The sequence below is a fragment of the Coffea eugenioides genome, chromosome 2, assembly GCF_003713205.1.
Source record: "Coffea eugenioides isolate CCC68of chromosome 2, Ceug_1.0, whole genome shotgun sequence".
NCBI lineage: Eukaryota > Viridiplantae > Streptophyta > Magnoliopsida > Gentianales > Rubiaceae > Coffea > Coffea eugenioides.
In genome coordinates this window covers 72,144,123-72,156,497 of record NC_040036.1, presented here as the reverse complement: position 1 = coordinate 72,156,497, position 12,375 = coordinate 72,144,123, and the positions used below count along the sequence as shown (strand labels likewise).

Below are 12,375 nucleotides of genomic sequence, written 5' to 3'. Positions count from 1 at the left end.
AAAATATGAACTAGGTCTACCAGTAGACCATCTCACGACCAAGTAGGACTCGCCTGTGTGGGATCAAATTTGTTTGAGACGGCCTATTGGTAAACCTGGTCTATATAAGAAAAAAAAAATGGTATGAAATCATCGTGTTAGATGAAGTTGGAAACTCCACTATTTCCCCCTAATTTTCTTCGTATCCTACTTATTAGCTCATACACAAAGTTTGATGTCTTCATAAAAATTTAAGCATAGACTGTCACTTCCTTGTTGAATTGTGGAGCGTTTGTTGAACCGTGCCAGTTAGGTCCTTTGTTGCGTATCAATAGAAATTTCCAATTTCCCTGGCAAAAGGTGGTTTGGTTAGTCCAAAATTGCTAGTCTCAACTCCTTAAATCTTGTGGCATTTTGAACTAATCTATCATTGTGAAAAATCTCTATTCTCATCATCACATGACAGTTCTAGCTGATGAAGCATTCGCATTAACATTATCTTGTCAAACATAACATTTTGATAAGCACAACATTTTTTCCACCCAAGACAAGCATAAATTTGAGTCTCGTTATCAAATTGTATTCCCAAGATTCAATCATCAGCTATCTTATGCTTATCTTCAAGACTGATTAAGAAGGACAAGCTTGATTCAGTGACAATTGAAACACAAGTCTTTGGTGTGGAGCGTGATAGCTGATAACCAAATTACCTTATCGTATTCAAATTCCCAATCCTACAGTGGAGTTCCTTTCCTAGCTGAAAAGTCAAGAAAGTTTGCAATTTCTTCTCCGAAATAAGACCTACTGAGTCAGTATCTAGTACAGATAGAGCCGTGGTCTTATTGTCAAGTACCGAGTTTTTGATTTGTCTGTTTTCCCTTTTGGGGTAGTTCTGTTTCTATATTCCATTGAGTTTGTGGTTGTTAATATTTCCTTGCAAAAATCCATGGTAAGTGTTAATTCTTGATCATCAGGGGATAAATCATTTGCATGGATTTCATAGCTATCCCTTGCATTGTGCAGGGAAGTGTAAGTAACCACTTCGGTTTCTGCCTTTTTGGCAATATTTTTACCTGTGCCATCAAATTTGACACTTCAGGAAAGGTAGATGGCTTGATGTTGCCTGCACCACTCTCAACAAATTAGGTTGGACTAAATGTAGAATATCAAGCTAAGCGTAGAAATTACATGGTTTGAATTTATCAAACACTATCATAATTTTTCTTTCCAAGATCATTGTAGACCATTTCAGACTAAATCAGATGCCCCTCTTGTCATAAGCAAGTGAAAATCATCAAAAAAATGTGTGAGAGCCAACTAACAGCCCTACCAACTTGTTATCACTTGCCTGAAAATGAAGCCCCATTAAATGCACTAATTGACAGATCCGAAGGAAAAATGTGATTCAGAAGCTGTAGAAAAATCTTACCAGTGACGGACAGTTCTTTTTTTTTTTTTTTCCAACAATAAGACAATGCAACCTTCAACTACCAGTCTTCCCTCCTTCCAAACTCTTCTGAAATCAAGTTTCATCGTTCCTTTGCTTCAAAAAAAAACAAAAAGTTTCATCGTACCTTTGCTTAATTTCCTGATAAGTGACCGTAGTTTTTCTGCACAAAAATTAATGATCACCAGTTCTTTTCGCATATAAGTAGTCAACAGTAGTTTAGATCATAGTAATAGCTAAGTTTAGTTGAATACTACGCTGTGAAGCCTCAGACAACTTCCATGTCCAGCATGGTTCAAACTTTATCTTCCATGGCCAACACCATACTTGACCAATCAACTGTTATAGCTGTTACTGTATTTGTGGCTCTCCTCTGTGCATGCATAGTAATCGGTCACCTGGTGGAAGAGAATCGATGGGCTAATGAATCAATAGCTGCCCTTCTGCTGGTTAGTAAAAGCCAGTCTAGTTTTATCTTTTTTAAGTTTTTTTAAGGTAAATTTCAATGGATTCCAATGTGATTCGAGTCTTCATTATTATAGTATATACGAACTTAGACCGAGTTTTCATGTATAGGGATTGGCCTCTGGAGCTGTGGTATTGCTTGTCAGTAAAGGCCAAAGTTCACGAGTGTTGGTTTTCAATGAGGATTTATTCTTCATATATCTGTTGCCCCCAATCATTTTCAATGCTGGGTAAGAGCCTTATCCATCCATCATTTTGCTGTTTAAGATTAGGTTGTTTTGGTTGAAGTCTGGTTCAGCTTTTGAAATTGCAGCAGTAGAACCGTTCATGTTTTAAATATGAAGGACATAGTCTAATTCTTAGCCAGAAATATTTGAATTAAGCGGCCGCGATGACTCCTGTATCTAACTTTTCCAACTTTGACATGTTTGCAGTTTCCAGGTCAAGAAAAAACGATTTTTCAAAAATTTCTCGGTGATATTGTTGTTTGGGATATTCGGAACAGTTATATCTTTCTGCCTTATAACTCTGGGTAACATCTAGTCTCTATTGCTGTTTCTACTGTTTCTTGCTTTCCAAATTCAAGTAGTTTACCAAATTTACCAAGGTTAGTACCTACTAATCTAATAATTGTAACTGAAGAGCGCTATCAAAAGAAAATTTCACCATTCCATGAACTTCAATCCAAGTACAGAATTGATTTCTGGACCAAAACTCACACCAGTTCTTTTAAAGTACTTTGTGTTTCATAATATGCAATGCCAATCACTTGCTATCAAACAGAAGTTAAAAGAAAAATATAAAATAAATTGTTTTGCATGAAATTTCCTCTTTGCTGCCACTTCTAAAAACTATCTTCTTTTCTAGTAGCCTTGCTACAATGATTGAGTTGCTTTTCTTTCATGAATGAGCTCTTGATACAACAAAATAAAAAACATGGTCATCCTATGTGAAAGCTCAAAAAAGATTTTTTTTTTCGGGAATAATGCTAGTTAAATATTTTCCTTCTGCACATATTCTAAATCACAATAATGCTGCTTGAAACTGGCATAGATTCTAATAGTACCTCTTGTCCTTTGAAGTTGAAGTGCAGAAGAGCAAACACCTTTTGACTTTGTATCAAGACTTTAATTCAGCTTCATATTTAAAATGCAGATTTTACTTTCTAAATAGCAATATATGTTCAGGAATTGGATTTAATTCCTCAACAAATAGAAATATACTAACTTTATTTGTTCGTGATAATTTGCAGGTGCCTTTCTATTGTTTAAAAAGATTGGTATAACATCCTTGACTATGAAAGATTGTCTAGGTAAAAAAAACAGACAAATAAAGATTTTATCAAAGGCCATCTATATTCAGGTATTCACTAACCAGGCATTTTATGCTGCAGCTATTGGTGCAATATTGTCGGCAACAGATTCAGTATGTACATTGCAGGTACATTTACATACTTTCAGCTATTGATCATAAACCTGTCATGTTAGAAGATGTTGCATTTTCGACTAATTCTCGCCACACCTTGCACAAGATCCTCAGTCAAGAGCAAACACCCTTCCTTTACAGTGCTGTCTTTGGTGAGGGGGTGGTGAATGATGCAACCTCCATTGTACTTTTCAATGCAGTCCAGTCAATTGACTTCAGTAATATCGATGGCTTGACAGCATTAAAGTTGTTGGGAAACTTCTTATACCTCTTCTTCACGAGTACTATTCTGGGTATTGCTGTAAGTATACCCTCAGAAAACATAAATTCGAGCGATATGTAACTCATGATTGTGATGATACATTAACTGATCTACTATGTATAAGCTAGTTTATATATTATCTTCCCGAGAAACAAAAAATCGTGTTAAGTTAGCAAATTGATAACTTGTTCTTTTACAATAAATTACTATAGTAGTAATTGGAAAAGCAATAACTGTGCCATATTCTCATCTTTAAGGAAGCAAAATAAGATTCCCTTAAAAGAATTTTTTTTTAAAAATGAAACATGACTGGAATCTCCTACAAACTTCTTGATCTTTCATCTTCTCTATTTGATAGTTTAACTTGGTGTCTGTGCATCTATACTAGGTGGGACTCTTGAGTGCTTTTGGGATAAAGACACTGTACTTTGGAAGGTAATGTTTTGTTGGTACTATGCCTTGTTCATAAATATCTTCTTTTGGAGCTTGGGAAGAATATCAATTACAAACATGTTAGACAAGAATTCCTTCTGTTTCTGAGGCATGAAATAGTTTTTGGACAATTTACTTCTGTTGATATTTTAGTGTGAAAATAAGTAGACTGGTTCACAGCTTACTGGATCTAGAAGTACATTACCACAAAACTATGTCAGCAACGTTGAATATGACTATGACAGCACAATGTATAAACTACTCGAGAAAACAAAAGATTCAGGTACCAATTTGTGTTTTTCTAGAATCAAGATGTACTTGTGGGAAGGTAAATAAAAGGGCGACGATACAATATCAAATCAACATTTTACTGCATTCCTGTCATGACACTCATCTTTATAAGACTGTTTCATATTGATAGGCATTCAACGGATAGAGAAGTTGCAATCATGATGCTCTTGGCATATCTATCATATATGGTGGCTGAGGTACCAATATATACTGGTTTCCACACCCTTCTACATATATTGTAGACTTGTTTTCCACTTTTTTGTTTTGCTATACTAATAGTGCATTCCATGATGCTTTTGGCACTAGTCTACTGTTGCAAAGGAGACACTGAAACCAATTCCTCGTGAAATAGGATTTGGTCAAAGACCAGTTTTTTCATATACATTATGTCTTCAAAGTTCTCATCCAAAACAGATGATTTGATCACTTATATACAAGTCAAAAGCTGTAAGTTAATGGTTTAATGACAAAAAGGTTTAAGATGGATGACTTGAAGTTAAATGGCCCCAAGTTTGAGTCCCTCTAGCTTGAGACTTGATCATTTAGTCACGTAGTAATCTGCATGGTGATTAGAAGGTAGGTAAAAGTAAAACCTTTTCTTTTCCAACTAATTGATGCTCGATTATGTGAGAGAACTCGGTCACAGATAGTTTCACCCCTTTTTTTCCTTTGGATCCGTCATTTTCATTACCATAGTCTTTATACATCTTTATCTGTTTATTTGCAGAAATGATCTTTCAGTTAACCATATGCCAATAAAATCTAATGCTTCTCTATTCCATCTTCCATCCCACATTATCTAGTATAAAATATGCCTTACTTGCAGAACTGTTTTTTATAATTGTTTTCTGGAATCTTACATGCCATGCCCCAGATGATTGGGGAATATTCTGAATAATATTTCAAGATGGATTGATGGCAGAATATTGTTAAAAGTAATAGAACATACACATCCCTAATTTCCAGAATAACGTAAACCACTCCCACGTCTAGAGCAGCATATTTTTCTAGAGTAACTAGGATGGAATGTTTAAACCATTATCATTGCAATTCCATGGCTACTCGTGTTCCTGAAAATTGATGAAAGTGATTCTCATCTTGCAGCTGTTGTCGCTAAGTGGAATTCTGACAATTTTCTTCTGTGGTATTGTCATGTCACATTACACATGGCACAACGTAACTGAAAGCTCTCGTGTAACAACCAAGTGAGAATTTACTACTGATTGAATTTCTATGATCTCCCTGTTGCATAATGTAGCTTCATGATTATAGGACTGAATGTTTAAAGAGGCAATGTGTCTTGCAGAAATTAGCATGCATCAGGTTTAGAACAATTTAATGCCAATAATTTAATCAAGAAATCAACCTCTGTAATTTCTTCTCTTGACCTTTTACAAAACCAAAAGTGTTATATTCAAGAGATTACCAGCTCTCTCTTTGGGTAGAGGAAACACTTGCAATAGACCAAATTATTTGTTTCATCTCTGGGATCTACTCTATGAAAATTTTCCATCATCCATATTTGAGTTTAGCTCTCATTACACTCCGCCTAGTTTCTGATCAGGCTCTAGGTCACAGAGCACTTTTGAGAATCAAACAACAAGTGAAACATCTTTTACAAGTATAATGACTCTGAAGTATCCTGACATCAGATTTTAACTTGATTTCATAAAATTGCTTTGAGAATTACCATTTGATATTCTAGACATTTCCAGGCATGCATTTGCCACACTATCTTTCATAGCAGAAACTTTTATATTCATTTACGTGGGAATGGATGCATTGGACATCACAAAGTGGAAAGAAAGCAATGCGAGGTAAGGGTTACTACCTTGTTTTCTTTTCCTCAAGTCGAAGATGCATTGGTGAGTTTTGTAATGGACTTCACTAATTTGTGTTTCAGTGCAGGAACTTCAATTATTGTTAGTTTGGCCTTGTTTGCACTCGTATTGGTAGGAAGAGCTGCCTTTGTTTATCCTATTTCTTGCATTCTAAATTGCACTAAACAAGGCAGTGAAGAGATTGAGCTAAAGAAGCAGGTATGTCTTGGATACCATGTTAATACACTCTTTCTTACTAGCTATTCTCCTCCTCCTCCTGCTAACCTTTTAGCATTTCAGTTCATTATATGGTGGGCAGGTCTAATAAGAGGTGCAGTCACTATTGCTTTAGCCTACAACCAGGTGAATAAGATGAATTTTTGAACTCTTGATCAAGGAATTTATTGCCAAAATAACCCTTCTTCCAAAACATATACCCAAAGTAATCTAATTTTAAAATTTATTACCTTTATGATCCTTTTTTTACCACTTAGGCTGCATATGTGCGAGGATGGAGATAAAGGCACATTCCATTTCTCTTTCCTATATAATATCTTCTCCAATTTTCTTTCTAAACCTTCCCGTGTTTTTTTTTTCATTATCTTTCCTTTGTCAAACGTAATTCTAAGAAGAAAATATTTATATTAACAACATCTAAAAAATATGCTTCTCGAAATCAATAATCTCAAGGCAAATGAAAATTATTCTCGTCTTTTTAAGGAGTAGGAAGGATAACATAAACAAATATGATAGTCTTGAAGTTTTTGTAATTGCTTACAATTTTCATTGAAATTTTTGTTGCAATTTTTTGTATTTTTAGGTTTGATACATTTTAAAAAATTCAGAGACCAATAATAGCAAGGTCAATAATGGTAGAATTTATTTTAAATAATTATAAGGGAATTATAAAGGTTATGCAATCTTCTTGTGCCTCTATAATAAAAAAAATTTAAATTTTTAGTTCATGTTGAAAACTATAAACTAAATTAAAACTTTCCTTTCTTATTGTCCTGCATGGCAATTAGGATAACTAGATGGCAACAACAACATCGTTATGGGAATAAATTTTGAAAGTAAATCACATTGGGAATAATTTTTAGCAAGAGTGTTATTTTGGCAAAAAACTCTTTGATCAAGTGGTGAGAAGTACATTTAATTGCAATCTAATTGAAGTATTCAATCTGCAACTTCAGTTCTCATCGTCTGGGACTACATCTGCAAATGTGGACGCTATGATGATTACTTGTATCATCATTGTTGTTCTATTTAGTACAGTGGTAAGTTTTACCATTAAACATGGGCTCAAACAGTGTAGATACTTTTTTTCAACACTCTATATATTATAGTCTGTTCATTTTCTTTTGTAAGTCAAATTTTTTCCTTTCTGGAACATTTTTGACAGGTTTTTGGTTCCGTGACAAAGCCTCTGATTCAAGCAGTGCTACGAAACAATGCAAACCCATTGACTTCTGGGGAAAATGATTTTGCAAGTTTAGAAGACCTGAGACTCTTGTCTCTGGAAAATGGAGGGGCAGTAGATAATGGCAACAACCAATCAGCCCCAAGGCGAAGTAAACTCCAATTGTTCATCAGACATCCAACATCAACTGTTCATCACCTTTGGAGGAAATTTGATGATAAATTCATGAGACCAGTTTTCGGTGGACGAGGCTTTGTTCCTTTTGTTCCTGGTTCACCAAGAAGTGCAGCAGAAGAAACCTCCGATTTAAACAACTCAAACTGACAACTACATTCAGGAATGAATTTCGTGGCGATTGCTCAAATACAGCCATTTTCAGGTTGACAGAAAAGATCAAGCCAACAATTCCAAGAATTTCTGCCCTGTTTAAGCATATCTGATGATATGCTAAGAAGCCTGTGGAAATATGTATTTTGTTTGTTTCAATCTACCACTTGAACATGTGCTTGGTATCAGCTTAAATTACTGTCATGGGACTAGTTTGATACTAGATGATAGTTTTCATGTAAACTGACATATTTGAATCACTCACAAAATTACCCTACACTCCCACAGTCTCCAACAGGAAAAGTTAACAGTCATTTATCAGCTAATGCATTAGGTTTGAGTGTGTTTAGCAAATATCTGAGGTATAGAGTGATTAACAAAAAGCAGTTGAAATCAGAAGTACACAAAATATTGTACTCTTGCATAACTCCGAATGGCAAACCCCCCCCCCCCCCCCCCCAAAAATCTTAACCAAAATTGTTTTGAAATGTGTATCCTAATTGAAGTCAATCAACTGAACCTCAGATAGGTCAACTTGGTGCGCTAAGAACATGTTATTTTGAGTAAACTGAAGGCGTGGTTACTAATCTGGCAAATCAGTACGCGATCCTACAGGGTAGAGTTCACGCCTTTAGGTGGGGCTTTGGAAGCGTTATAGGGTCACTAATTCAAACCCTCTTTCTTTTTCAGGGTAGTTTCTCCGATTGTTTTATCACTGCATCAGAAGCAAGTTAACATGCAGGGACAGCTGAAGAAAACAAAGGTAGGAAAGACAAAAGTACCAGTCAACGTTTAAGTCCAGTAATGAGAATTTGCCAAGGATATGAATAACAAATTTTTGAGATCGTTATTTACAAGACAAACATTTCAAGTAACCACTAACCAGCAGCACTGGTCTGAGTAGCCCAACTTTTGATGCAATATACTATATCATCTAACCCCTGAATACAAACATCAGATCCCCTCTTTCACATGTTTCTGGCAATGAGAAAACCGAAATGGCTTTGAGTCATTTGCAGGCAATATCCTATTCCCACCTCAGTCTGTACTGGATATCCATTTTATAACAAAGTCACCATAGTAAATGAAAAATTCTTAAATTATCCTCAACCAAAGGGCTTGATACTGAAATTTTATAAGGATCCACCAAATTGTTGTCTATGAGAACTAAAGCAACTAAACTGTCCCTTCCAAATATTAGCAAGCTTACATGGTCATTCCCTTTCAAATATTAGGAGGTTCAATCCAGATTGTAAGGTCATGTTTGAGGTCGAAAGTACCGCTAGATGTCAGTATTTTATGCTGCGGATCCTTCAATTGCTTATCCTTTAACGAGTACACCTTCAAATCATGGGTTTCATAGTCAAAGTAGCAAATACAGTCTGCAAGGTCAACTTGATCCCCAACAGCTTGTACTACAAACGAATTACTACTTACGCATAATGCCCACTTTCCTAAGCTTATCCCAGCAATCCATTTCATCTGAGACTCATCATATCTGAAAATACACCAATTGGCGTCCTCATCTGCGGTTGCCAAGAGAATCTGTTCCCTGTGTTCAACCAGGTGATAGCTAACAAAGGAGCTTTTAGAATCGCGTTTGGGAAACCTTTCAGTAAGTACACTGCAATATTTCCCGGAATAACTAAAGCAGCCCAACATTCCATCCTCAAAAACATAATAGAGTACCCCCTCGATGTATAACATGCTCAATACTTCTGCTGCAGCTTTTCTCTCGGCAATTATTAGTTTGGTCCAACTTTTATCACCAAAACGGTAAGTACCAAGGTGTGTCTTGCCCCAACTACGATAGAAAACAAAGATTATGCAGTTCGACGAAGTAGGGATTGTAGAGAAAGTTGCCACATCTATCTGATGTCCCAATCTGGGTACTGATAAAACAAGGTTGGAAAAAGGGTTACAAAAGGTGACAGTTCCAGCAGTGTGTGCACAGTCCACTATAAGCAACCAGCCCTCTTTGGAAGCACAAACCTCTGGCCATCGGTAGAAAAAAGAAGGCCAACCTCTTTCTGATATATTATAACTAGCCTTGTGAATCTTTCCACCACAAGAGTCATAAATCTCGCATGCAAAGGTAACATCTCGATCAGATGAGTCATCCCATGGATCCGGCGAGATTGCAGAATAGCAATGCTTAGAGAAATAGGCCATTGCCATCAGCGGTCTCCCAGAAAGCTGCCAACTTTTACAAACTGCACTAAGCCTTACTTGATCAGAAAGGCATAACTTGCTCTTGATAATCCTCAACATGTCTTCGTGAAGATCTGCCCAAGGTCTGTATTCAGTCTTCTGCTTTTTTCTAGGGATGCACCTCTGCTTCTTTGCTCCAACAACAATGGTTGACCTCCTTCTGTACCTCAAAGTCCTCTCACTAATTTTGTCCCCTCCCATCTCCTAAAAATGGGCCTTTTGGCCCTTTTCTCCTCTTTAGAGCAATACTAACGCAGCAGAAGGTCCAAAAGCAGCTACAGATACCAAATAAAAGATCTACAGGGTGATGCTGGTGATGCCATGACGCTGTTAGAACCCTAATATTATTTTGGGTAGAAAAATCCCATTAGATCCTTCTTGATGTTCAGAATCAAACAGGAAAAAAGTGCAACATGATGTTCATCAAAGCAAAGTGAATTTAGCACTAATGAAACTGGTAAATACAAAGCAATCCAAAAAATAAACAGCCTGTAAATTCTTCCACGGTCAGCAACGTGGAAAATAGGCACATCCACATAAATTTAAGGAATGCAAACAGATTTCTTAGTTTCATGAACAGTTTTTGTTAGCAAAAGACCAGAATTCCACCCACTCAACTACAATCTGGATTCCTAATTTCGATCTATTTTTCTCAAGGTTTCTCCCAATATAAAATGTGAACAACCAAAATCATTAAACACAACACACAGCTCACTGATTAGAGTATCAGGGGATATACGTAAACTCAACAAATGAGCTAAAATTGCTAGTTTTCCATACATAGTTGTTAATCAAGACTCCATTTCCCATTGCTTAAGCTAATAAACTTAATCAATGAAAACTTTAATTCTGCCCAAAATGCAGTAAGCAAAAACCCTTTCTCATTCCGTTCAAGACAACTAAAAACAGACAACCCGCAGCATTTTCTTAATCAACTTCACCAAAATGACAATCCAATTCAACAAAACAAAAGCTTCACAGAAAACAAATAAATCTTAAAAAAATGTTAATACCAAAAAAAATTCCCCAATTTCACAATTCTCCCCACAGATTTTTTTTTTTCCTGTCTTTGTCACAAAATTTAGGGAAACAGGAAAAACAAACCCCCCCCCCCCCCTCCCAAAATCCAATAGCAAAAGGTATAAAAATCGTCACGAAAGCATAACCTTTAACCCGTAAGTATCATAAAACTTTACAAACAAATTCAAACGGCTACCCTTTTTAATAGCTACCCTTACCGGAAAGTTGCCGCCGCCCCCGCCGCCGATCACACCTCGACGGTAGCGGGAGGAAAAAGATTGTATTTTGGATAGGAGTGATGGAAAGAAATAGAGAGATTTTTCTAGTGGCTAACAGGATATGAACAATAGGAAATGAACCAGCTGAACATGCATTATACAGTTGGATTATTAGCATTTATACTGGTCCCAAATTTGAATTATAAAGGGTTAATTTCCCACTAAAGATTTTTTTTCCATTAAAGATTTGAAATTTTGATTTTCCAACCAAGCACCAACGAAAAATTATTCTTTTTCTATTTTTATCTTTAACGATTATATCTCGTTTAATGATTATGTTTATATCTCATTAATATAAAGATAATTTAAACGACTGTATAATATAGACGTTACGTTTACTTATATAAAGATAATATAGACATTTGTATAAACGTTACGTTTACGTTACGTCTTTTATAAATTAAAGATTAGAAAATTTAATTTTCTAACCAGGCACCAACGAAAAATTGTCCTTTTTCTATATTTAGCGTCGTCTTGAGACGTTACATTTATATCTCATTTTGAATGATTATATTGACACGTAATCATTTAAATCTTTACATTTAAATCTTATATACATTGAATGATTATCTTTACATTTAAATCTTATATACATTTAAAGGTCGCAACGGGCGGGCACCCACCTAGTAGGGGTAGAAATAGGGCGAGGCAGGGCAACATACACTCGGCCCATTCCACGCATACAAAAAAAACTTATATATATTTAAATTTATAGATGTATACATAATACAAATAGATACACAATATAATAAATTAGTTATAATCCAATTCTTTATATTTAATAATATAATTAATAACATAATTGTATATCTCTAACATAATATGTAGCTATTTTTTTATTTTAGTGCAAGCTACTTGTTCTACTTCCGAAGGGATATCATGTAATACATTGTTTGATGAAGAAGATGATGTTGATTGTGTTACTGAATAGGTATTAAAGAAATTTGATTTATCTAAATTGATTTTCTCCAATTTTTTGTTATAGACTATAGCTTGGT

General features: G+C 35.5%; 2 protein-coding genes across 2 annotated transcripts; one reads left to right on the top strand and one right to left on the bottom strand.

Moving 5' to 3' along the window:
* Positions 1-1,528: 1,528 nt before the first annotated feature.
* On the top strand, positions 1,529-8,147 carry LOC113759823 (sodium/hydrogen exchanger 1-like). Its single transcript, XM_027302399.1, has 14 exons — positions 1,529-1,875; positions 2,003-2,121; positions 2,326-2,423; positions 3,144-3,203; positions 3,285-3,331; positions 3,423-3,617; positions 3,967-4,013; positions 4,432-4,498; positions 5,406-5,506; positions 6,017-6,118; positions 6,205-6,340; positions 6,422-6,484; positions 7,315-7,398; positions 7,524-8,147. Exons 1-14 carry the CDS (start codon positions 1,708-1,710, stop codon positions 7,863-7,865), a joined length of 1,629 nt encoding a protein of 542 aa, XP_027158200.1. The 5' UTR covers positions 1,529-1,707; the 3' UTR covers positions 7,866-8,147.
* Positions 8,148-8,657: 510 nt separating this feature from the next.
* Positions 8,658-11,438, bottom strand: LOC113761932 (F-box/kelch-repeat protein At1g57790-like). Its single transcript, XM_027305127.1, has 2 exons — positions 11,318-11,438; positions 8,658-10,417 (listed from the first exon to the last, which is right to left on the bottom strand). Exon 2 carries the CDS (start codon positions 10,278-10,280, stop codon positions 9,093-9,095), a length of 1,188 nt encoding a protein of 395 aa, XP_027160928.1. The 5' UTR covers positions 10,281-10,417; positions 11,318-11,438; the 3' UTR covers positions 8,658-9,092.
* Positions 11,439-12,375: the final 937 nt, after the last annotated feature.

Bases quoted from the DNA above. Each gene is read 5' to 3' on its own strand.
- LOC113759823 (XM_027302399.1), top strand. From the start codon at position 1,708: ATGTCCAGCATGGTTCAAACTTTATCTTCCATGGCCAACACCATACTT. The intron at 1,876-2,002 runs GTTAGTAAAAGC...TTTCATGTATAG, and splicing joins CAATAGCTGCCCTTCTGCTG to GGATTGGCCTCTGGAGCTGT. The intron at 7,399-7,523 runs GTAAGTTTTACC...CATTTTTGACAG, and splicing joins TTGTTCTATTTAGTACAGTG to GTTTTTGGTTCCGTGACAAA.
- LOC113761932 (XM_027305127.1), bottom strand. From the start codon at position 10,280: ATGGGAGGGGACAAAATTAGTGAGAGGACTTTGAGGTACAGAAGGAGG.